This window comes from Anguilla anguilla, chromosome 2 (genome assembly GCF_013347855.1).
Source record: "Anguilla anguilla isolate fAngAng1 chromosome 2, fAngAng1.pri, whole genome shotgun sequence".
NCBI lineage: Eukaryota > Metazoa > Chordata > Actinopteri > Anguilliformes > Anguillidae > Anguilla > Anguilla anguilla.
Genome location: NC_049202.1, coordinates 31,663,267 through 31,690,721, shown reverse-complemented (window position 1 = coordinate 31,690,721; position 27,455 = coordinate 31,663,267). Strand labels below are relative to the sequence as shown.

At 37.9% G+C, this 27,455-nt stretch overlaps 1 protein-coding gene across 6 annotated transcripts in view; it reads right to left on the bottom strand.

The window, feature by feature from the left end:
* Positions 1-27,455, bottom strand: part of phactr2 (phosphatase and actin regulator 2) — a 92,461-nt gene that overhangs the window by 39,832 nt on the left and 25,174 nt on the right. Inside the window, exon 1 of one of the 6 annotated variants that reach the window (XM_035404987.1) lies at positions 27,097-27,246. The exons of 4 other annotated variants lie outside the window; for them this stretch is intronic. In XM_035404987.1, the coding sequence (XP_035260878.1) occupies positions 27,097-27,109 (13 nt within the window). In that variant the 5' untranslated portion in view covers positions 27,110-27,246. Of the gene's footprint in view, positions 1-6,183; positions 6,475-27,096; positions 27,247-27,455 lie in introns of those variants that run through there. One more of the 6 variants, XM_035404986.1, reaches the window with a different exon arrangement.

Genomic DNA, 27,455 nt, shown 5'->3' with positions numbered 1-27,455 from the left:
CACATTGCATTCTTCCCTTTTTTGATTGGCTTTCTCCAATTGTTTTGCCTTCAGGCCATCCCTGGTGTTCTGATGTGAAATTCAAAGAAGCGGCTCTAAAAATAAGTGACTGTTCGGGGGGCTGAAGTTCTCAGCCTGGAGAAGAAAGGGACTGCTGCGGTTCAGACAGCAGGCTGGCACCATGGCACGACGCCGCCAATGCCAATGCCCGCAATGGGGGTGTGGGCAAATTCACGATGGCACTAAAACTGCAGCTCTACACTATGCATGTGTGTGTGTGTGTGCATGGGTGTGTATGCATAAAAGTGTGTATTTTTGGGTAGGGGGAAGGGGGTGTGGGTACAACATTGTGGACTGAACCAGGGACCCTATCAGTCAAATTTTCACATTCCTCAGGGGTCATAAAAGCATTATGACACAGAGGAGCACGCCCCTACTGTTGCACTTCTATAAGGGAGCTAAAGAATCCTCATATGAACCCATACCTTGTTATGGCATGGGCACAATTAATAGACACATGGTGAAAATGTTATGAATAAACACCAATGACAAATTATTCTCCAGAAAGACGACATTTAATATCTGACACTCATGTGGCATTATTGTGTGGTTTAATTCACCATCAATAGGGTGCAACAGCATCATGGTAAAATGCAACACAGGGAGATCTCCTGCCTGTGAAGTATCCTTGCAACCATTTCACACATGCTGGGAATCATTCAATGCATTCAAAATACTATTGAAAAAGACTATTTTCCTTGCCTTGCTCCTAGAACATAAAATCATCCTAGGTTTAAACAGATACATTTTGCAATGCCCGGTATTTCTTCCTGTTGAGAAACCATTTTCACAAAATCTTATTTCAAGCTGACTACCACATAGGCTAGGTCTCTGGGGAAACTCCCTTTTTTCCCCATCAATGGCAAAGTGAGATGGCATGGTGATCTGAGGAACAGCTCTTGAAACTATGACATCTCAGTTAAAGTTTCAATTCATATTCCTTGTTTTTTTTCCCTTTCAATTTTGACTTATTTTTAACTCTAAGAATAAGAACAATAAGAATCCGTAAGGACAAAAGACAGATTACTGGCATGAAAAGGTCATTGATTTTTCCCCCAAGTGTCTAGAATGCGGGGCCCTCTGGGTAGTGTAGAGGTATAAGCACTCGCCTACCACCACAAAGACCCGGGTTCAACGTTCCTACGAACACAATTGGCAGTGTTCGTGGGTGGGAAGCCAGTGAGGGTATGAGTCCTGATCGTTGCATTAGCGACTCCTACTGGTTGGTCGGGGCGCCTGTTCAGTGAGGAGGGGATCTGGGGGAGATAGCGTGAACCTACGCGCGCGTTACGCTCTCCCAGTGAAATTTCTCGCTGTCAAGTGAAAAGAAGCATCTGGCGACTCCACATGAGAGGAAGAGGCATGTGGTAGTCTACACCCTCCCCAGACTGACAGAGGATAGCGCATCGACCAGGACCGTGATACACACAGGGAATTGGTATAACGACTAAACTGGGGAGAAAATGGCAAAAAAAAGTGTCTAGAAGCAACCAGCACGCAAAATTAAGTATGAAATAATCAGTATAACTGTCATTGTCGTATATATGTAGCAACTAGCCTAACTTCTGACAAAAAAGAAAACGTACCATCTTTAAGGAACACAATATTACTTTAAGCAATGTTGTTCACCCAGCTGATAATCTGTGGTATGATAGCATGTAATGATTATGAATACCAAATTCCATTTCCAGTAAAAGCAAAATATATGAATGGAACTTCTGACACTGCAGGGAAATTAACTGAATTGCACAACATTCAAGAACTAGAAGAGTTAGCCAAATATTAAAGCAAACAAAGTACAAAGATACACAAAGTAGCTAAACAAAGTTAAAATTTCGTTTTTTAACGTATGAGATGTCATAACTGCTACTAACGGTCACCTGGCCTCTAAACTGAAAGAACGGTTAAGCCTGGTTCAAAAAGTGATCAGCCAACAAGAATATTTATGTTTCACCTGTCATTACAGAATAAGATTTCAATTTAATAACTGTTGTTTGAGGTCTTTTTATGGCCACACTTTGGGGTGTGCTGTATGAACCCCTGAAATTAAAATTCAATTACTTATTCAATTCCTTTACTTATTTTCATTGTGTTTACTGAACAAAAAAGCTTAAAGTTCATTGCAAGTTCCTATGAGACACACACCAACTGAATTTTTTTTCAGAGAATAGCATGAGGTTCCATTTAAGTCTTAATGAGCCTGATGAATCAGAAGTGGGAGGGTGATGTAAACGGAACTGAGTGGGTCATTATCAAAAACATTATACAAGTCTGTAATAGAACCTTGCTGTCATGTCTGAGCATTGAGATAATAACAGACACGAGTGCTTGGGGCAATTAAAATGATGTAAATATGTATATACGCCAAGTTATTTATGTAAATCACTTTCGTGTACATTTTTGAGAAAATGTTTGATGTTTGCAAAGTGATGGCAACAGAGAATAAATCACATCTTATTGTCCATAGATTTTGGCCATTTCTCAATAATGGCAAAAACAGCAAGAGTTACTTGACCACAAATATTTCTTAGTTTAAGAGTTGGCCTACATCTCCAGGCAATTTATTATTATTTTTTTACATGCTGTGAAAACACTCAGCAATGGTACATGCATTTCTAAAACTTTGCCCTGAGAGGGATGTATACAATTGATAATACAATATTCCAAGCTGTTTGATGTGAAGCCAGATCCATATTTATTGATCAGATAAATGCACAAGATAACCTACTTTAAATAGCTACTTTGAGCTGGGTATCCATACTTGATCCGCACATGCATAATGACCTGAATCATGAAGTGCGTCACATACTGAAATGTGGACTGGAATAATTCTAGAACATTAAGACCATTGTCTGTTAAACATGTGGTTAGTGGCATACCGCTCAAACAGCAGAGCAAGAAACAAAATCACCACCATTTCCACAATGTTTCTTATGGTGCCAGTGAGCCACATCATGGAAACCAAGCTGGATGAATTTCAGAATTACAAAATACAAAGTAGCAGCCATACGTTTTAACGTTCCCATCTCAGCTTCCTTTTACAATGCCATTAGGCACCCTGGAACTTAGGCAATGTCAGCTCCTTATGGCTCAACAATGTTAAAGCAATACATGCCAGGTATGAAAATCTGTGAATTTATTCACTGCAAAGGGTTTGCCAGCCACTATCCACGGTCAGAAATTGTCTCTGTTTTTCATTTTTTAAAGAATCTGACTGCAGTAAAACAGGAAGGCTTCACTCCCTTGAGAAATAACAAAAGCTTTTATTTTTCCAAATAGACAAGGGGAAAAGCCAAAAAGTCATATGATAACAATCAAAACCACTGTTTAAAACATGCAGACAGTCTTGTATGCCTTATCATAAGTAATATACAGATTTCCTGAGTTTGTTGGAAGCACTGTGTTTCACTTCATACACGCATTTTTAGTAATCTCTTACTTTGACTGCATTCCATTGCTTTAAGATGACAAGGTTTAGAGACTTATTTCATGATTCGGATGAGACATTAAACCGAGGTCCTGACTCACTGTGGTCATTAAAGATCCCATGACACTCCCATGAGGTTCCCCGGTGTCCTGGCTAAATCCTAGATCTGGCTCTCGCAAACTTGCCACCAAAACCATCCCCAGATTTAATTGGCTAAATAAATGTTCTCTCCCTCTCCACCTTCGCTAACGTGTGGTTTACATTTACATTTTTATTTGGCAGACGCTTTTATCCAAAGCGACGTACAAAAAGTGCAGGTGTGGTGTGGTGAGCTTTCTGGCGCAAAATGGCTGATGTGCATCACCCAGGTGGGTGCTATGCATTGGTGGTGGGTGAGGTGAGTTCCCCTTCACTGTAAAGCACTTTGAGCATTCGGAAAAGTGCTATATAAACGTAAGGATATTCTATTAAAATGTAAGGATATTATGATTACATGATTTCCCACACTTACAATGATGTACAAGTTACCTCTGCACTCCAGTCACAATTAAGAAAAGGGATCATAAGGAAATAACAAACAGACCACATTGTTTTTCATTAAAGCCTTAAATGTTTGTCTGTTCGGAAAGCAAGCTTGTTTTCTAAATCTATTGATGAGAATCAGTAAATATGTATGAAGTAACCTAAGTGTAGAGTTCAACGCCACTCATTGGGAATTCTGTTTCTCAAGTGTTTTCCTAAAAGAATGCAATGTTGAGAGTGCGATTTGCTTCAATATTCATTATTTATTTGTAGAAAAGGCAATGTCTTACAGCATGAACATTACAGAATTGTGTTGCTTTTTCAGGGTAATCCAGCAGTAGTCTGGGAGCAGTAATTAAGGACATAAATGTGTGTCCTGAAGCCTGCCCTTTCTGACATGGCTGACACACCTAAGCTACACTGAGTGGGGCACTTCATCATAATTAATAATTAAATGTTGGTCACCTCCAGTAAGATGATTGCAAATACATTCTTAACATTTCTCTCTACCTTGTTTTGGACAGCATCAAATTTTGTGAAAAAGACAGAAATCTGATGTGGTATTGTGGGTTTAATGCCTTGATAAATCACAGCTCCTGTAATCTGGACAAATGCATGGCATGCTTGCCACAACCTTACATATCTACTATTACTATAGAAAATATAAATTGCTGCACCGCAAGCAGAAAATTCTCCAGGATAGGAAAGTGTAACTAAAATGAAATACAATGAATGAACCACAGAGATTTTAAATTATATTTATGCTCTGCCTAATCTTTAATTTTTTTTTTTTTTTAATGAAACATTCTACGCACAAACTTTCTCCCATAAATTCTCAACTGGCACAGTGCTCCCTTCTCTTAGTCTTTTTTAGAGTCAGTGGTATTCACCAGCCGCATCAAAATCAAAAACATTTCTCAGCTCAGGTTAATCGTGTAAAACGACCGTCCGAGGCAGATCAAATCTCGAGACCGTTGCAGCAATCAGGCATGCTGTCATTTTAAGGTGATCTCCACTCAAGAATACAGGCAGTGCCCTGGTTTTCAGTCCAAAATATTGACTCGCCCAAAGCTTGAAGGTACAAGCTGCATTAAAGATGCACTACTCTCTGAACAGTTAGTTTATAAACAATACCGCGTCGATTTGTTGACATATCATACTAAAGTGCCATTAACTTATGAGAATAGTCACAATTTACGTAATGCCCGCAAACATCATGCATCGGACAGGCATTACGGAACATGTTAAGTTATTAGCATAGCTACGCCTACATAACATATTATGAACAATCTTAGGCTCCATTACATTTGAGAGTCAAACCAATGTGTTGGAAAATCAATACGTTATCCGTATGAATAATTTCAGGGGTGGTCATAACAGCACTTGACAATTTCATGCATTTAGCTTATCGAGCATTGTTTTGAGTAAGTTGTATATGGCAAACTAGTGCAGAGCAAAATAAATAAATAATTATTATAAAAAAAAAACATTAGAAATTAAAGGAAAATATGACGTATTTCCTCAACAACAAAAAACCCTACAACTCTACATGCCCCAGAAAATAAATCGAACTTGTTATACTTAACCATCTGTTTTTGATTTTGGGCATGGTATTTTTTGTTCATCATCAGCGAAAAAGCTCGCACCGATGTAAAAAGAAAACAGGCTATATCGCAAACTCTTTACTAGCTAGTATAGGCTAAGCTCTTTTCTCTAAAGAGTTTGTTAGTGTTTCAAGGCAATACATTTTGGATTCTGTTCGCTTTCTGAAACCAATGGTATGAAGTTATTAGCTAAATTTGTTCGCCGCTCATTTCCGTTAAAGAGAAAACAACAAAATAATCCATTGCATACTATCAGTAGCTAACAATTCCAGTAAGTCTCGCTATTTCTTTTTGATCTGCTGAATTCTTTCATGACCTGTGCTGTCAGTCGCTAAAAATCACCGAACACAGCGTTCACGACACAAATGTAAAGCATCCATACCAGACCCGTTAGATCAAGATTCGACTTAAAAACATTTCCGCCACATGCAAATTGACTACTTCTATATAATATTGTTATCAACTGGGACTTTGAACAGCAATAGCTACAGGAAGTCTGATCACATATAGCGTCATGTGTGCGCACAGGCTATAAGATCACTTTAAAATATGGATGACAAATTCACTTACCACTCGCACTTTGAGACAATGTGGAAACTGACGTCTGGCCCATTTCTTGCTCTGTCTCTGAATCATACGGTCACTAATGCTCTTTTACGACAAGGTCTTCGCGATCGCGTTCTCCGAGGGTTCATTTCACCGTCTGAATTTGGGGTACCAGTAGTTTGATGGTGCTTTCAAACTTAGCAGGCACTCCCAAGAACGGCGTTGCCTCTGCTTCTCTGTACAGCAGCCGAATGCCCGTCATTCTTCTTTGCGGATTACTCCCCTTCGAAGGTCACGGGGTGGGAGTCCCTAGATACTCTGGGCCAGCTTTCGTAGGGGATATCAAAACGCCCACGAGCTTCCTCTAAACGGCCATTAAATCCTTCTCACGAACCCCCGCGTGCTTTTAAAAAAAGTTTGTTATCCAGTTTTAAATTTCAGTTGACACATCACTGTAGCCTACTCAGTTCGTTAGGCTGAGTGTTGATAAATTTGCTAAATAATTTCAACATAGGTTGAGCTGGCTTTCACGGTAATAGATCATATTCATTAACAATTGAAACTAATCTTTCAGTTTACTAGTCGGCCGCTAAAAATAACGACCATTTGTGCTAGTTGATGGATATTTTAAAATATGTATGATGGCTGCATGGCGTTTTTGTACAGAATTTTTGCTTATTTTTACAGATGACCATTATGATCTGAGAAGCATCCTTGGGATGTGGAAAGGCGCAATATAATTAAAAAGCACGCTAATAATATGAGTAGCCTAGGCTAATACAAGGCTTGTGGTAGTCTAATACTGCAGTAATATGGTAGTGCTTATTGTTTTACATGATATGTAGCCCAGTGGTGTTGCAGTTCTCTGTTCAGTCTCAATACAAGGTTTAGTAATTGCTGACATTAAGTCTGATAGTTGCTGAAATTATTTAATTCAGAAATGACTAAACTATGTGTCATTAAAAATGAAACAGAAAGTTAACTGCAATTAGATCTAACTCGTATACAGTACAAGCCTTGTGTGTTTTCCCTGTTACTGTGGACATTGTGATTAAATACCAGAAATACCAACTTCTAATTGTGATCCTTTTTATTTGTTGTATCAATTCCTGTGATCTGGAAGCTCTGGATTTACATTATTTAAATGGCAAAAAATAAATAAATAAAATTTCAAAAAATGTATTAGCATATAGCATCTACTAAAACATCTGTCACAATATGAATTGCCCTACAACCCCTAGAAAACCAAGTTTTGAGTGACAGTAGTAAGGAAAATATTCCCGCAAAATCAATATACTAAATTTCCATATCAATCAACAATTAAAATGAAAAGATTTAATAAAACAAAAACAGATATTGATTTTCAACAGGTTGCAAAATAAATCACATAATTCACAACCCTGTCCACATAAAACAAAGTACTGTAAAAAGGTTTATTGGTCTGTAATTTGCAACAAAAAAGGATATTGCAATGCACTTACAAGAAAATATAATTCATTGTTTCATATGGAAAGTTATAGCTATACACACACAAGGAGATGCATGCAAAAAACAAATATGCGCACACTAAATTTGCTGACTTCAAACTCAGTTACAACTCCCAGTAAGTACTATTACTGCATACTCTATGCATCGCAAATACATGCACATAACACACACACACACACACACACACACACATTGAGCTCCATAATGTTTGGGAGAAAGACATTTTTTCTTGATTTGATTCGGTACTCCACAATTTTAGATTTGTAATCAAACAATTCCCATGTGGGTAGAGTGCACATTCTCTGCTTTTATTTAAATATATTTTTATACCTCTTTGGTTTCATCATGTGAAAATTACTTTTCTTTTTATCCTTGAAAATCAGGTTTAGTACTTTGTCGCATATCCTTTGCATGCAATGGCTGCTACAAGTCTATGACCCATAGACATCATCTGCTGTGTATCTTCTCTGGTGACGCTCTGCCAGACCTGTACTGCAACCATCTTCAACTCCTGCTGGTTTTGGGGGCTAGCTGCCTTAGGTTTTCTCTTCAGCATATGAAACACATGTTCAATTGAATTCAGATCGGGAATTGACTTAGTCAGTCAATAATTTTCCCGCTTTTGGCTTTAAAAACTCCTTTGTTACTTTAGAGGTATGTTTGGGATCATTGTCTGGCTGTAGGATGAAGCACAATCCAATGAGTTTGGAGGCATTTGTTTGAGCATGAGCAGATAACATGCTTCTGTATACTTCAGAATCCATTCTGTGAGCAAATATCTGTGGCAGCCATACATGCCCAAACCATAACACCCTGTTTCACAGATGATACTAGTGAATCTTGGTGGTGCATTCCAACCGCTTATTTTTCATACATCCTTGCTTCATTTCCTTGTCTCCTTTCCTTTGGCCTTTGGAAGGTCAAAAGTGTCAAAAAATGTGTGAAAATGACATCTGGAATTATGCGTTGTCAATGTGGGTGCATTCCATATTTTATTCATCCCTTGTATCTGAGGTCCTTGTCTGACCCGGAAATCAATTGAGTTGCAGCATCTTTGAGGACATTCTAACCCGTTAAATGCTCCTTCAAGGAGGTTGAAGGCACCCAAGGAATTCTTGAGCATGTAAACACAAGTGCACCCTTTGGGGAAGTTTTTTTTTGGAACCTGTGACATATAAGGATCGACCTGTGTATCCACCTCTCCCCATCTCCCACGTTTGTATTTGACAGATGCTTGAAAGGGCAAGGACTTTCCAATTGCCTTATAGACATTTCCTCCATCCCCATGTCCTTTCCTTGCATCCTCTGATGGGTGGAACTAGGAGCAAGGAAAACAAGCAAGGAGATAAAATAAGCAAATTGAATGAGCCAGTTTTGACAACGCGTGATTCCAGACATCAATTTGTGTATTTTCCACCATTTTGGCCTGCCATGCTAGGAAAGGAGACAAGGAAAGGAGAAAAAATAATGCACCCTAGTGGTTTGCATCTTGCAGTATAGTCTCCGTGGTTATGTTTGTGAAGCCTTCTGCAGACAATACTTAATGACACATCCACGCCTGCCTCCTGAAGAGTGTTTCTGATCTGTCGGAGAGGTGTTTGGGGTTTTTTCTTTTTTATGGTGATTTCTTCGGTCATCAATTGTAGAGGTCTTCCTTAGCCTACCAGGCCCTTTTTGCGATTACTGAGCTAACCAGTGCTCTCTTTCTTCTTAATGATGTTCCAAACAGTTGATTTTACCAAGCCTAAGGTTTGGCCTATGTCTCTGGCTGTTTTTTCTTATTTCTCAACCTCACAATGGCTTCCTTGACTTTCATTAGCACAACCCTAGTCCTCATGTTGACAAACACTTATAACAGACTCCAAAGGTAACCAAAAGCCTAGAATCAAGACTAGATACTGAAAGCTCTCTTAGGCCCTGTTCAGACCTCGCATTAAAATGCGTCTTGAGTGATCCGATCACAAGTGGACAGCTCTAACTACAGGTGTGAACGCACCCAGGACGCATTGAGATCTGATCACTCAGACCATATTTGGAGGTGGTCTGGGACGCATATGGCCACATTCTTTTAGCAGTGTGTACACGAATGCATCCTGGGCCACACTGAAGGACCGCCTCTGAACTGACGCTATCTGCCAAAGCGGAAGTACATACTCATTTGTGCACCAACGGTGTCATATTAAAGTGTGAAACAACAAGAAGAAGCCACACTGAATAACGAAATAAACGAGACAAAGTTTAGGAAATGATACCATGTCATTCTACAGACAATATCTACAGACTAAATATTGAATAAATATACAACCTTACCATTGGTTTTACGCATAGAGATGTCCTTTTGGAGTCTGAGTGGTCATATATTGTCTTGGACAATCCGTTTGTGAAATATACAGGCATTTGTGATGCCTGGGACCCTTCCAAAATAGCTGTGTGTATTACCACACCTATTGTTTGTCGCCCTTTTTAGTACAGTCAGGCTTGATTGACAATTCATTAATTCAGTAGGTGAGAGTATAAGCTTTCTAACGATGTATAACATGTCTAATTTTGCTTTTGGAATAGCGTTTTATCTCTTATCTTATATAGAATATCTCTTATATTTCAAAAAGAATCTCAAGACTTACCTTTTTAGCATTGCTTTTAGTTAGGACATCCTTATTCTTTTGTAATCATTTTAATCTTCTTAAATCATTTTATTAAATTTTTTAAATCTTATCTTTTATGAACTTTTATGTATCACCTGATTTTTAAGTTCTTTATTTTCATTTTTGTGTTCAGCACATTTGCAAATTTGTATGAAATGTGCTCTATAAATAAAGGCTGATTGATTGATTAATTGATTGATTGATTGATTGAATATATTCAGGGTTTTATTTAATACATATTAACTACTTTGGATTTTATATTTTGATGCGTTTGTACAGCTTTCATTTTCAAGGACCCTGTGGCGACATTGCTTGTACTGGACTATGAACATGATTGCCTCCATATAATTTTCTTTGGAAGGAATCCCTCACAAATAAGCAATAAAACAAGGGTGCTCATGAGGTATATAGTCCAAGGACAAATCCTGAAAGAAATGGCTGACACATTCACATGTACCTCACATGCTGGGTCATAGCCAATTAAACCAAAATGTCCTCAGATCTATTCATGCAGACACAATATTCAGGTGTCCTTCAATGTACAAAGAGAGTCAATAAAAATTAGTTATATAAATGAACAAGAGTGGCTCACTTTTCTAATAAACAAATCATATTATACTATTCCTCTTATATAAACATAGATATACACATGTATGTCTGTGTATACCATCTTCATTTTGCAGGCAGTTTCATAGAGTCGAACATATGCAGCATACATCATAAACCATTTAACACACCCATTGAACATTTTGCTAATGAGGGTTGTTGGGAATTATGAAGAATTCTGGGCTCCCAAAATATTGCAGATCTGTTTATAACAACCACTATTGTCATGAAGTGTATTTTGTGGCTGCTCCAGCCTTTTCTCTAGTTTTCTAGAGTATGCCACCCTTGACTGTGAGGATGCATAGCTTCAGAGACCCCCACCGTTCGGATGCATGGGTGGAGCCCCTGCAGGAAGGGCCGCCCCCTCCTTCTCCTGTGAGCAAGGAAACCAAGCCAGCTCCGGTGACTCAACACATTGTTCTGCAGTGGGTTCAGCTTCAGATTCCCCCCCTCCCCATTCAGTCAAGACCAGTGCTTTGCCCACAAAAGAACCACAATAGGACCTAACTGTTATTTTTACCTGGGGCCAAAATGCCACCCCCCCCCCCCCCCCCATCTCTGTTACTGTTACAGTGACAGCAGATCAATTCACTACAGGCTTTTTCCTTTTTGTAAAAACATTTTCCATAGTTTTCCTTTTTCATTTCCGATTTGGAATGCAAAGGTCCATCCCATTGTCACACTGTCCTCCATCAGATCAGATGCCCGTAGACTAGCGCACGATGGCCTCCCAAGGTTGTGCTTCCACTCACCATTTCTTTTCACTCTGCACGTACTCAGCTTTGCTGCAGTGTTATTGTACTGGAGGAGAGAATTACATGTGCTGCCAACGGAAGACCAATACTTCAGCCCCCAAATGCACATCACACTTCATATCTTCTGAATAATTATAAATTCAATCACTCATTAGTTTTGGAGATGAAGAAGGCTGGGTGTCAAGTTGACTGATGTGTTGCCTTTGTGTGGGTGGGAAATGTTTACCACTGCTGTTGTGTTGTGTTTTTTTCTTCCTTTTTGGCAGGTACTATGCATCAGGCTGTTTCAGTTCTTTAAGCTTAATGCAATTGCACTCTAAATACTGGAAGCAGTTACAAATGACTAAAATCCATTTAGAAACAATTGGATAGAAAGCCACACTAAAGTGAATTATTGATCTATGTTAAATTCGGTCAGAAGATAATTAGTGACCAGTATTCATTTAGAGTTGCAGTGCCCAAATTAAGTTCCAGAAACTACTGGTGGGTTCTGTTCTTTCCCTAGACATTTACATGAGTCTAATGAAACACTGCACCGGTTAGATATTAGAGAACTTGTTACAGCATACCTGTGGCTGTTTGAACGTATCGTCTGTGCTGTGCAAAAACCTTGTTTCAGAAAAATATTATTCTCAGGAAAAAAATTATGCTCTTTCAAAAGCATTAGTCACATTCCAGAGCATTCAGTCACATGGGGTTTTACCAGTTTTATTAGTTGCTCAGTTGTGACTTCAGAGACATTTACAATGTGTGTGAAAAAAGAAAAAACCTTCAGCAAGGTTTTTGCATAACAGAAGCGATGGTAAAAAAAATTTGAATTCCATGACTGATTATTCTAAGAAGGGTGGGTCACAGAAAATATATGGGATCATTAAGCTGGTTGAGGGCTTGTAAAGTTTGGGAACCGCTGCTTTGCAGTTTTGACCTCTAGATCTTAGAATGCAGCTGATGCCTCTCAAGTGTGTAGGATAATCTGTGGGGCATTTCATTCTGACATCAAGCTGTGTGCCATTCTGGTGTTCTGCACTCTGTCTGCAACACCATGCTAGCTAAAGATAATCTCACACCACTCAAACTACAAACACACCAAAATATACGCCAACAGAAACATATGTATGTCTATACAGAGCCAAGCACACACTGAACACATTGACAAAATACATTACCAACATGGTAGAAGTCAAACACACACACACACACACACCTAAATGATACTTTTAACACCTCCAAGTTTAAAGCACTGCTCCACCTAAACAGTCCAGAAGTAGCATGCCAATCAACTGATAGCACTAACTAACTAGTTACAGGATGTTCATGACCACAATGCCTGGACACTCTCCTGAACAGGCAGTCAGTGTAAAACTATCAGGCAGCTTTTCAAAAAAAAAAAAATCATATTCAGGCACATTACACCAATTTTTTTTTACTTCCTCCTGAGGGTTTTGTTTTATTTTTATTAACTGCATTAATGCCATACATACAGTGCAGTCTGAGATTATTTGGGCAGTGACACATTGTTTTGGATCTATACACATTGGAGATTTGGTTCGGTTTTGGCCTTGTACTCCAAATTGTATTAGAAATGAAAGAATGAATATGAGGCTAAACTGCAAGCTCAGTTTTAAGGGTATTTACAGTATATCCACATCCAATGATCCACATAGGAATTACTGTCCTTTTTAATACATACACCCCAATTTTAGGTTGTTTAGCAATTAAATGTTTTAACAACTCCAGTACCTGAGAGTGAAAAAGCAGTTTCTAAAAACTACTTGTATCAATTGCCAAATTTTTATAAATGTTTCCAATGTCCAAAAAGGCAAAGGTCCATAAAGTTCCAAGACAACAATTGGTTGAAATTTATGGAACATGTCAAATGAAATAAGCAAACACAGGTTTCCTGAAGTAAACTGTTGATTGCACAGACTTATGACAATAAATGTAAGTATGGGAACAGTAGAGTGAAATTAGTTATTTTTTCTATAAACTTTAGATTAATACCAATAAGAATAATATGATTGAGCATACAAAAGATGAATATAAGACAAAAGAACAGACAATAAGCTTTTTATTTCATGGTATTTACATGTCTATATATTTTTGCCATTTGTTTTTGAGTCTTTCCATTTTCAACTGACTGTCAAGCTGATTGTACTTTTGTCTCATATTCATTCTTTGTTAAATCTTAAACCCAAATGCCTTAAGTATAGAAAAAACAAATTTCACTCTACCGTTCCTGCACTTTTGGAGGGCACTGTATGCACACATAATAAGATATATTCACTAAAGCCTGCATGGCAGGCAATGGAATCCTCACTACAACCTAATTATCCTTCTTTGAGAACAGATGTGCATGCTGCACATTACATGACACACAGTACAAAGGCATATTTTGTTTTCAAAATGGGTACATTGAACAAATTGGTTGATCAATAAAGACAATCCAGTGGTTTGGAGAGAATGGGAGTGCCATCAGCACAAAGATAGCAATGACAAGAACTGGCCAATGATGAGGAAGACTGCCACCTACTGGTAAATCTGCAGTCACGCTTGTGGTCAATTCTGTAGTGACATTGATGGTCAGGGTTGTTTTTCAGCTCAAATGAATTCAACAGTTTTCCCCTTTTAAAAGTAACGTTCTGTAAAATAAATAAATAATTAAAATATGATATCTATTACAATGTGGTGATAAGCAGTGTGGTGCATAAATACTAGTAAAACTGGATTGCATGGACCCCTTCACTACACATTAAATATCATGCAGATAATGCCTAAAACATGCTTTTCTGATGAATCAGTGTGTGATTTTCAGCGAGATATTCCTCAAGGAAAGCAGTACAATGTACAAATCTTTTGCTTCTCACTCAGAAGCCACAAGAGATGTTCGCCCTAGTTCCCATCATAGGGTCTTTAGACAGGGAGCAGTTTTGAGAAAACAATATTGACAATCTGCAAGAAAGAACAGATTAATGGGCTGCTTCACTTTCTTGGGTTTACTGCTATTAATTCCATTTTAGTGTATGTTTTCGATTGTCCCAGATGGCTTGTTTGTTGATCAGGATCTCAGAACAATCCCGCCCCCTCAAATCCACCCCCCACATAAAATAGATGAATCAGCACTCCACAGAGGCCACCTTGCTCATTAACTGTCTTATTAACCATTTTAACTACATTATTGGAGACACTCACTGGATGTTCCAAGTGCCTGTCACATGCAGATTCAGATGCATCTTAAGCCATCTGAGATGACAGATCTTGTCTTAGAAACCATTCAGTAGTGTTCAATAATAAAGATAGTCAGGAAAGCAAGTAAAGCCAGGCGTCGGTCAAGAAGAGTGGCTTGGACTATTGCCCACTCCGGCAAAAGATGATTCAAGTTGAATTCACAGTTCATTTCCTTTAAATATCGGAGAAGCCAAAATGTATAAAAAGTGCTGCAATTTCTACACAGTGAAACCAATATATCGTTAAATAAAAGCTGAGAATGTGCACTTTAAGCTCATTGAATTGTTTGATTACAAATTAAAAATTGCAGAGTACAGAGACAAATCGAGAAAAATATGTCTTTGTCCCAAACATTATGGAACTCACTGTATGTATTAGGGCTGTCAAAAAATATTCGAAGTTCGAAAACTATTCGAAAATCTTTCTTTTTTAAAGTTCGAACCTAAATTTGAGCATTCGAATATTAGTTTTGGATCCCGCGTATTGTAATTAACATGCAGGCTTTAATTTCATGCGGCGAATCATGTTCATGCACGCAAAGTTAACATGCAGGCTTTAATTTCATGCGGCGGATCATGTTCATGCACGCAAAGTTAACATGCAGGCTTTAATTCCATGCGGCGAATCATGTTCATGCACGCAAAGTTCATTTCCTGTGCTAACGTTACTTCCTCTATCAACAAAAAACGTTCTGCCCTGGACCCAGGCAAGTGGATCGTCTGGTTTTCCTTGCCAATAACCTCCGGTGATACTTTCAGCTCTATTGACACCTAACGTTACTGGTCAGCTAGCCTCGCGAGCCAGTCTCTTTTTTCACTTCGTTCAACAGATCTGGTCAGCTAACAATTTAGGCTAAATAATGTTCCCATGGCAGGCTATGTTTCCTTTCTTTTCTGAAGATTTTGATAAAATTGGATGATGAAAGAAGTTAAACAAACTAAACAGAGTAAGTAATTTGTGTTGTTTTAGGCTACAGGTATTATCCGTTTGAATAGTTTTTGTTAAGGAACAAACAGGGATTTCCTATAAACAATCATTTCCCGATGATTAATAAATGCGGATGTGTGGCAAATTACATCCACGTGAAAGTGCTTTATTAATTTGCGCATTAGGCTATAGAAACTGCAGGGGGCTCATTTATAAAATGAACTTGCGTGCATAGCTACGTTAAGTGAAGGCCTGAAGTAGAGCGACCACCGTTTCCACGGTCAAATCCAGTCATGTTGAAATTTTTTAAATCACTGCTTTGACATGATTTTCTACGCACGCTCCACACAGTTGATCTAAAAACGTTTTGTAAATTAGGCCCCAGATGTAGTAACTTAGTATTACTACACGTGTGGCGCGTGCGTAGAAAATCATGTCAAAGTAGTGATTTAAAAAATTTCAACATGACTCGATTTGACCGTGGAAACGGTCGTCGCTCTACGTCAGGTCAGGTCTTCACTTGACATATACACGCAAGTTCATTTTATAAATGAGCCCCCTGCAGTTTCTATAGCCTAATGCGCAAATGAATAAAGCACTTTCACGTGGATGTAATTTGCCACACATTGGCATTTATTAATCATCGGGAAATGATTGTTTATAGGAAATCCCTGTTCGTTTCTTAACACAAAAACTATTCAAAGGGCTAATACCTGTAGCTTAAAACAACATAAACAAACTAAACAGAGTAAGTAATTTAACTTCTTTCATCATCCAATTTTATCAAAACCTTCAGAGAAGAAAGGAAACATAGCCTGCCATGGGAACATTATTTAGCCTAAATTGTTAGCTGACCAGATCTGTTGAACGAAGTGAAAAAAGAGACTGGCTCGCGAGGCTAGCTGACCAGTAACGTTAGGTGTCAATAGAGCTGAAAGTATCACCGGAGGTTATTGGCAAGGAAAACCAGACGATCCACTTGCCTGGGTCCAGGGCAGAACGTTTTTTGTTGATAGAGGAAGTAACGTTAGCACAGGAAATTAACTTTGCGTGCGTGAACATGATTCGCCGCATGAAATTAAAGCCTGCATGTTATCTTTGCGTGCATGAACATGATTCGCCGCATGAAATTAAAGCCTGCATGTTAATTACAATACGCGGGATCCAAAACGAATATTCGAATGCTCAAATTTAGGTTCGAACTTTAAAAAAAGAAAGATTTTTGAATAGTTTTCGAACTTTGAATATTTTTTGACAGCCCTAATGTATGTATGTATGTGTGTGTGTGTGTGTGTGTGTGTGTATGTATGCATGTATGCATGTGTGTGTGGATATATATATATAGCTCACTGACAACCAGTAGAGCCCATAAAATATTAACAGGCCACTCAGCTCACAAACATGGCAATTATTGTTTAAGTGGTTCTCAATTAACTCCATATGCTCGTAGGCTCTTCCTCTTTTAAATTATTCATTCATTAACCCTTGACTTCAAGGAACATTTCTCTACAAAATAAATAAATAATACATATTGATTAGTATTTACATGTTTTGAGTTTTATAACATATTACAGAAAATAGATATTCAGCATTCTGTCTACTTTGCTAATGTGCATTTCACTTAGACATAGAGCAGTTTTATTTTTTTTGCACTCATATTTTGTTGCAGTTGAATTAACTCTGAACATTGTACTTCCTTGTTCTGTTGAGAATATCCTTTTTGGCTGCAGATACAGTACAATGGCTCACACTTAAGGAGTGCTAGTTACAAAAATGTTGTTAAATACAGTTTATATTAAAACCTGTATGAAATGTAATCCAATACATGATGAGCAATCTCAACATTTAGAACCTATTTAAACTTCCAGATTGCTTATGATCAATTATTGAATAATTTGTGTATTTAATGCATATCACTTTTCATGAATGCCCCCTTGAAAAATAATGTGCATTAAATATACAAATTATGCTACTTATATTATTAATATCATCAACACATTTCTACAACATTACAATACTTAACATGAACTAATGCAAAACTATAAAAATGCATTAACTCACATATTTACAGTACATTACCAATACCAATATACATTGACTAACTGGTAAAAAGAAAAAGTTACTGATGTATTACAAAAGAAATCAATAAATTAACAAATTATAGAGTATAAAACTGTCATTACATACAGTATTTGAATAGATTTTAATCTATGATAGTATTTGAATAGTGAATGCTTATTTCTGTCATTAATGCGTTGTGTATTGGTTATGATGTTTTCATCTTAATTACTGTTCACTACTTTGGTATATAAACACCAATTATTTCTATTTTCAAATATGAGATTTTATACACAAATTGTAGAATATATTTATCTAGCTATGCTAATTTTTGGGATTAGACAAACCTTAATTAACATCTGCAACATTTTGGTTAGAATTTCCAGTTCCCTATCAATCGAAGAAAGTAGTTTGAAAGGAGTTGACAGCTGACTTCTGTTCTTCATAATTGGGCAGAATTGGGGTTGTTTCATTAAATAATGGCCATGACTCATCCATAACCTTTACAGAGTGTTACTTTCCAGGCCTGACTCAATCAGACTTGCTCTGTGCACCTCACAGGCTCAACTATCACCAATGGTCCTTGCTCATAAAACACTGATGTCATCTTAACTTTGCCAACTGCTTCGATACTGACATTGAATGCAGTTCCACACCTCACGTATCCAGAAATTCCTCTTATGAAGAAAGCTTTGTGTAACACAAATAATTAATGTGTTGCCCTATCCACGGAAAACTGTTATTCAATACAATGCATCGTAAGCTAATTTTAAATGCTGATAGATTTTTCAGATTTTCCATGGGCCACCCCTGACTGGTTCTTCACGCCTCCAGGACCCCCTATTGAAAAAAATCTTAGAATTGCCACAGGTGTAAAGGACTGGAACAGTCATGAAAATTAGACGGGCATATTTAGTTGGTCCGGTTGTTCACAAGCAAAGCCAATAGATGTTTCAAGGCAGAGTAATAAATGCATGAGACAGTATAATTATAGATATAATTACAGAACCAATCTCCCTGGTTGACATCAACACATGGTCAGTGCTAGCATCACCCAGGAGGAACAACAATGTTTAACTGGATACCAGCGACCCCAATTGGGCTCTTGCGGTTCCCCTGTTAAATTGCATCAACAGCCTAATATGTTTAGAAAAAGTGTTTCAGGTATGTAGAAAGATTTATTTGACTGTCGGTGACATCTTGAAGGCCGAAATAAATAAATAAATGGTCCTCAAACAATTATTGCAGTGTTGTCTTTGGTCTCCCGGTTGAAATGAGGATTTGGATACTATTTAGAAAGGGTATTGGGGACTACTTTATTAGGTTATACTAAGGACCTCACATTAAAGTACCTTTGGGAGTGAGTCAGTGCTGGATGTTGTGTGTCTCCAAAAGGTTTGAGCCCCCTATAATAGCTGAAGAAATAATATTCCTCATGGGGACAATTGATATTGATGTAGCAGGGTTAAGGTAAGGTATTGTCAGTAGGACTACAATTGCCATCATCCTAGTTCCTATAAATAGAGGTCAAGGGTAGAAACTGCGAGTTTTTTAGGAAGCATCTTTGACATTGAATTATTCTTGTGGGAGTACGCTGGCAAACTTTGAGAGATCCAAAAAAAAAAAAAAAAAACTGGAGTAGCTAATTCATTGGCTACACTGAGCAGAAGGAAACCTCTAGGATTAGGTATTCCGAACATGGTTTCTTCAATATTTGTTGGAGTAACACCTGGGGCCCCATTTATAAACGGTGTGCATGCACAAAAAAAGATACGTCAAAACATGCACACATTTACGCAAATACTCTGAGGGTGGATATTCGTGTGTAAACGCATAATATTTGGAAAGAGATGTTGCAGTTCAATTTCTTAAAAAATTATTTTTGGTGCTCTGAGGCCACTTGAAGACAAACCTGAGAGGTTTGTTTTATCAGGATGAGCTGCAGCATATATCTAGAAAACTCATCACATTTCAGCAAAATCTGGATGGACAGATACTACTCTGAATTAAGGTAAGTGGAAACATACCTTAATTTAATTTTTGGGTGAACTGCCCCTTTAAAATATTGGAAGCCATTGGCAAAGACACAGAGCCAGAAATTTCTCATGAGTCCATAGTCTATGGCATTTATTTAGTTAAAATTATTATTGCATGCATAACAATATCCGTGAGCACAGAGCTTTGATGCAGACAAACTTGGGCTGCGTCCAAAATCGTATAGTACTCACTACATACTATATAAGTAGGCTATCATTTTACTCACATACTCAGTTAAGTACGTGAGTAGAAAGTACAATGGCTTTTTGGACGTACTACGCTGTCATAGGAACGTCCCACTTCCATTCAGCAATTTGCTCATTGATGATGGTCATAGACCTGCTGACAGCATGTGAGCGGCACCCACCGGAAAGGTAATGAAAATATGGCAAACTAAAAAGATTTAAAAGGGAAATATAAACATTGCTTGGGTTGTGAACTATCACAATGAATTGTGGGATACTCATGCCAGCGTAGTGTCCAGTGTTTTCACACTACAATATTTCACATATATGACATCCAGGTTTTTTTTCTCACATACTGTACCATTTGATGCATACTAAAGTTTCAGACATACTAAACATGCTCACATTCTGTTCACATTCTCAGTCAAACAGATTTTTGAGACTTTGGGGCAGAGAGGGATAGAGTGTCTGATTCCTTTGACTGGTAACTTTCAATACTGGCCTTGTGTGATTTGCCGTTTGACTGTCGACTAGTTTTTGCAACTAACTTCTGCTATGACCACACCCTACAACGATATAACAAGGGTTCCAGGAACCAGCAAAGCTTTCTCAGTGGACAATGTTCATTTGCGGTGAAGGCATCGTTGATCGGACAGTTCCAAATGACTAAAATGGCAGTTAAAGTAACTGTCTGTACCAATGTTAATGTTAGCTAGACTACTATGAATACATATGGCCTACACTCAGACATTCCTTTGTCACACACATAATATGTGTTTATTTACTCCTGGGTAGCATTAGCTAGTGAAAGATCAAGGGGGTCAAGGCTCCTCTAATACTGCCCAGTTCGCCCCACATTTCTTCACTGATTGGTTGGTAAATGTCCTGTTCTATCAGCTAAAATGGGTGAGACTGATGTACCTTGTTTATTGGATGCGGAATCCATGGTAAATACCACTAGAGTCCTTTTTAACTAAGAATTTCAGGCCATAGGGGGAGGACCAGTTGTAGAAAGGTGGCTGGCTACCACTCAAAGCAGTCAACGGAATGGATATCGCTTATGTAGGATATTTTGAAACTAACGTCACCGTGTTTGGTCAAACTATACCAAGTTGAGGGTTAGTAGTCATTAAAAATCCAGTAGGCCCTGATCTTAATTGTAGATGAGAACTTATACCTGGTCTCTTAGGCATGAACCTTACTGGCCAGTGCAACAGTGGTTTGTTTGGGCAGCATGGCTCAGCATTATTTTCAGCCCCACAGGCCGAAAGCACGCCCTGTTGCACTGTCAGAGGGCAGATGACGCATCCAACCGGGGCTTTATCGGCCATGGCTGTGTGCAGTCCAAAAATCCAGCACTCTGGCTGGTGTAATGAGGTTGGTACCTTGACCCACAGTTTTTTGATGCAGCATGGTTTTTTTTTTTTTTTTTCATTTTTCTGGAAAGAATTATGACTCACTCCATGCAGGGCTGTATACACTCCTACTTTTGCAGAGTAAAAGAAATAGTCTATGACTCATAAAATGTATGTTATTTATGCAGGATCCTTGCAGCTCAACATGTATTTATGTGGTAGAATTAAACTTGACAGTTTGCTTTACTGGTTGAAGAAATCAAATTATCCATAAACATTCACTATGTTTAGGGCCACCAGTTTGTCTCCCCTTGTTTTCTCACATTGTATTTAAAGTCCTCCGCCAGCTATAGGCTGTGATAGCCTCTTTGTCAAGCCTCTTCTCAAACAATTATCCCATTTAATCCAAGTTGAAGAAGTAATTGTCACTAATTAAGCACATGACTGCTTAATGACAGATGACTATTTTTAAATGCTGTACAGGGGCATGATAGGTTTTGCTAGATGCAGTGGGAAATGCCCAAATTAAAAATGACATCAGTTATATAATATTTAGCTTGAATGAAAAGTTAAATAAAAAATAATTTCTTGATTCAACTAATTAACTAATTATGGTCTTCAATAAAGACTTTAATTAGAATTAAGTGTCTTAGTGCTGGGCTAAAACAAAAGCCTGCAGCCACACTGGCCCTTTTTGGAAAAGACTGGACACCTCTGCTTTATACGGATCGGGGACCATGTTTTTTCTCCTAGCATGTGCCAGCTGAAGTTCTATTCTTGGGCTTCTCAGCACAAGAGGACCAGTTGAGAAAAGCTTGCCACTGAAATAAATTCATTTCAGTTTGTTTTAAATGAAAAATAAAGGCACTTCCAAAGCGTTTTATCTTCAAAAAAAGACACTTTAAGCAAACTAATTATGGCTGGAAAGGATCTCTCCTCGTTGAATTTCTTGTTTTGTAATGGTTGTTTTGTTTTTTATGGGAAAACTGATTAGCCGATTTCAATTACATGAATTTCATAATAATTTCCATCTTTCCACATTCATTGTAAAAAGACAATGATGTATTGCAGTTCTTTTAATACCATACTGTAGCCTAATTACAACAATAATCATTGCGGTCACCATTCAGTGTAGTAGACCTACCAATTGTGTACTTATGTTCTAATCTACTCATATTCACTCCTAATTTTGCTCGTATTTCTACAATCACTTTATTTCAGAAAAAGGGTGCACCTGATGGGAAACTGGGAAACTTAAAAAAAAAACTTTATATTCTTTTATTTCCAGCATCATTACTGGCCAGGCCAAGTGTTACATCGTCAAAGGCTCTGTGTAAATAAGTGAAATACATCTGAATTACATTAGTGACCTACACAAACAATGTTCAAAAAAGCAATGAGTAAAGAGTAAATGACTATTGAAACATTTTTGTTTGTCATTCGTGTGAACAGGCTGCAAATTATACAAGGTAAAAGCTTAATTTCTAATTTACTCTTGTGAGCATGCCATGAGGTAGGAAAGACAGATACAACATAAAGAAATATATTGGCCACTGTCATGCATTTATCATCGACAATGTTAAACAACATGGTTAAACAACGTAGAACAGAGGATGCTCTTCGTAATGAATGCAAGATCCCCATCTTTGCACCTGTACAAACTTGTGTGTTGCCTGTATTTGTTGAACAAGAGGCCGACCAGGAAGTGATACCATCATCTTCTCATCTCAACCATTGAATATTGTGGTGTCCCATCATCCACTTATATCCTATCAATGATATGGATGCATTTTTCTTTTTATTGCAGTTATACTCAATCCTGGTCCTGGACAGCCACAGATGTCTGCTGGTTTTGTCTCTTTTCCATAAGACCAGCGACTGATTCAGACCCAATAAACCAGGTGACCTGGGTTATCGATGTAATCAACTGCTTTAATTGATTGATTGCTGCACTACTGAAGTTACAACAAAAGCCAGCAGACCCTGCAGCTATCCAGGACTAGGAGTGAGGACAACTGGCTCAAAGACATGTTTTTTGTAGCATTTAAACTATTCATGTTCACTTTCTATCCTGACGTTTCCCATAGTAGATCAACTCATTGTTTTCATTTTCAATTAGAAACTCAAATGTACAATGTCACTTGACTGTGCCATTGGAGCAGAAGAGTAATTCCTCTACAGTGATTTGAAAGACTGATATCAAATTATAGGAAGTGTATGGTTGACATTATGTCTGCTAAAGGTGATGCAACCTGGTATTAAGCTTAAGGGGGCAACTACTTTTTCACATGAGTGATAATGTTTAAAAACTTTTCTCCTTAAATAAATGAAATAATTTTAAAAATGTGTTTTGTGATTACTGAGGTTCCCTTTGTTTATTATTATTATTTTGTCTAAAGATCTGTCACCATTCAGTGTGACAAATATGCAATAATTGATTAAATCAGTAAGGGGGCAAATACTTTTTTAGAGAACTGTAATTGAGAATGGCTGAAAGAAAAAAAAACTTGACTGAATTTTGTTTTTGGTTTTTTCACAGAACTGCATTGTGTGTGCTATTTATAGACACAGACCAATTAGTAATGCTTCTGGTCAGGATATATGTTCATGTTATTATGGAATCTACACTGGAGTGCCCTAGCAGAAATAGGTGCACATTTATCATACCAGACTAATGTAATATAATGGATTAATGGGGAAAGTATACTTGTGCTTTCCCACTGCAGGAAATGCACTCTTAGATAAGAGAGAGGTGGATGTAATCAGTAATGACAATGAGGTTGCTTGATTGATTAAGCCTAGTCAGGCTTGATTCACACAGGCACAGTGATGTCACAGACATGTGGTGACCAGTGTGCAAAGCGCATGTGGTCAAACACCTGTGTGCATGCACACACACAGACACGCACTTCTTTACCCCTTATACGGGCATGGACGCCTGTTCAAATCACTAGCTGTGTAAATGTGTTATGCGATACAGTTTGTTCAAAGGGTCCAAATTGTATTTTGGCACAATGTTGGACCACTTCTTCTCTAACAGGGCATTAAAGTGCAACATGATCTCTGATCAATAAATTGCATCCCGGCAGTAAGTGACAAATTGTGCTGCTTTTTCAATGCTTAGCCTGGTTCCTTGCTGTAAAAGTAGGGCATTTAATAATAGCAAATGGCAGGGAAAATCGAGCGCACAGAAAAAGCTAATGCATGCATTATGTTTCACTGTGCACAGAAACGAGCCTTTATGGCCATAAAGAGGCTCTGTCAAACAAGGGAGAGATACCACTGGAAAAAAATGTAACCAATGGATTTTCCTTTCTATTTGGATAGCCCTGCAGAGACTAGAGACCAGTTTACACCCTCTGCTTCCCATTTAAGCTATTTAGATATTCAGAAGGACCAAAGGGTACTTACACAAAATAATCATTATACCTGAAAATTTTTTCATTTTGTGTGTTTATGAAACCAAAATTCCCAGAAATACTTGAAAACAAGACAATAAGCTCAGTTCCTTTCAGTAAATTCTCCATTTGCGACTTCTGAGTTTATCTAGGGTCTCTATCTGAGACTTCTGACTTCAGAAAGATCTGGTGGGCAATCCAGCAAATGCACTGAAGAGTACACAACCAAGACTGAATTTAATTCTGAGAAACATGCCACATTGCTTTTTTCTTTTGGAGCAAAAACCTATAAGTTATCGCCAAAATGAAAATATCTGTTTTTTTTTAATGCCTGTTTTTATTGCAGCTCAATTAAAGACAAAGTGCACGACACTGTGATTAGACTCGACATAGGTCAGCATTCATATTTTAACTGAAAAACTCATCTGGCAACCAAAATTCATTCAGTATATGCTAAAATAAAAAAACCAATATAAATGTACAATATAAATTTTATAAGCAATTTCTCAAATAAGCAATTAGCCTACATTGCCACCTACACTGTGAAATACACCCTACAAATTCATGCAGGAAACTAGATATGAACATGATGAAACTAGATATAATTTTCTATTCTATAATTTTTTTTACATATTCACCATATTTTTGCAAGTTATAAATGTTTTATTGTGGCTTTCTTGACATATTACTAGTTTTTCATATGGATTGCGCAACATCCTTCATCATTGCATGAATGGATAACTCATTCCCCCCCTCCTTTCTTTTAAGAATCAAAAAAGAAAAAGAGCCCTATATACAGTAACTTGCTGTATGTTTTGAGTGGAAGGACAAAACAGACTTTACTCTTAAAAGACTTTAAATGCTGTAAACTAACAAAACCATATATAAAATAGAAACACAAAACATGTAAAAAAATCCAAGCTGCATATTCAGTTTGAAAATATCTGGTAACCTGAGCTTCAGTTGGAAATCCATAGATCTGACGACCGAGTAAAAACGATATAGCACACCATGTTAACAACGTCCATTCTCTCCTCTCTGTAGTGTTGTGGTGACCTGGATGATAGGCCCCATGGACAGAAGACTCGGCATGACGTGCAATAAATTATTCATATCTGTAGCGTGAGAGAAATCTGATCTTCCAAAATTAGAATCCGATTCTTACGGTAATACTGAAGCAGTTCATTAGCTGCCCTTCCTCATATTGATTGGATGATTGTTGTACAGTTGGTTTGGTGGCGTCAGGCACAGAGGCACTATACACATTTGCCTTAACCCCTAATATTCATCAGATTGTTATATATATTGAAATATGTAATATGATTTTCCAGGAGACAATAGGTGCTTACGGTAGATAAGAATTTCCTTAGTGAAAAACTTGAATCCTATTATGGTGCAATATAATGCCATTGCAGAACAATGTTATATATTAACAGCATTACACACACAAACTTAAGCTTTTAATACTCAAGCCGATTAATTTTGGGACCACGATATGAGTCTGTCACAAAATAATGCAAGAGATAATATACAGTTTATCAACAGTAGATTTTGTCTGAAAGGTAAATTACTTAGTATGTAGGTATAAGAGCCTTTCTCAAAACTGCAAGATGAAATACTGCACGGCAAACAAAAACAAACTTCAGACAGAATTGTGAATTCTGGAGGTGTTTTGTAGTGACTGTAAATGTCCTTTTTTGAGCTAGTCTGGGCGAATTAAATAACATCAAGTCTGCCATGGTTATGAGCACTGAGTAATGCACCAAAACAAATCAAATATATTAGATGATCCTTCCATATCACAAATTTAGCTTTATGGTATTGCTTCAGTTCTGACTTATCTGGCTTCCATTTTAACCTTCAAAAAATCCCCCTTTTTATAAAAGTGAAATTACCAATTCATAAAGAACTTCCAGAGTACTGTTATGAAGAGTAGTTTATGTGACTGAGTGATTTTATGGTTTTCAAGATGCAGGATCCACAAACTACAGGGTATCAGTAGTATACCACATAAACAGAGCTTGCCAGTAAAGTACATCTCATAGACATGATGGAACCCAAAGCAGGAGATGCAAATGATGTACAAATAACTGCCTGGTTGTTCACTAAAGCGTATCAAAGCATGAAACAGAAACAGACACAACATAAATGCCCTCTAGTTGACACAAGGTGTGTCCAACAAGACAAGACAACAACTAGCTTTAACTCATCACAGAAGAGAGCGGAGAAAAGCATAAGAACTGAACAATAGCACTTACCGGCATTTTCCATGACAAACTAGAAAGACGATGATTGTCCCTGAGAATGTGTCCCTGTCTGCCTTCCCTTCTCAGCAGACACGCGCACATGCACACACCCGCCCCTGTGGGTAGTGTAGCCCATAACCCCTCCCCACCAACCGCTCAGCCTTTGATTGACAGCTCGCAGCCTTTCCTGCTTGCCAGACTGCAGCAATCAGAGCCAGGGAGTGTAGAGGATGACAAACAGCCATTAGCCATTAGCTCTGCCAGAGAGCCGATAGCACCGGGTCCAGCCTATCACAGAAGATCCTCACAGTTCACCATGGGCTTTTAGCCAAGATCTGGGTAATGGGGGGGGGGGGGGGGGGGGGGGGCAA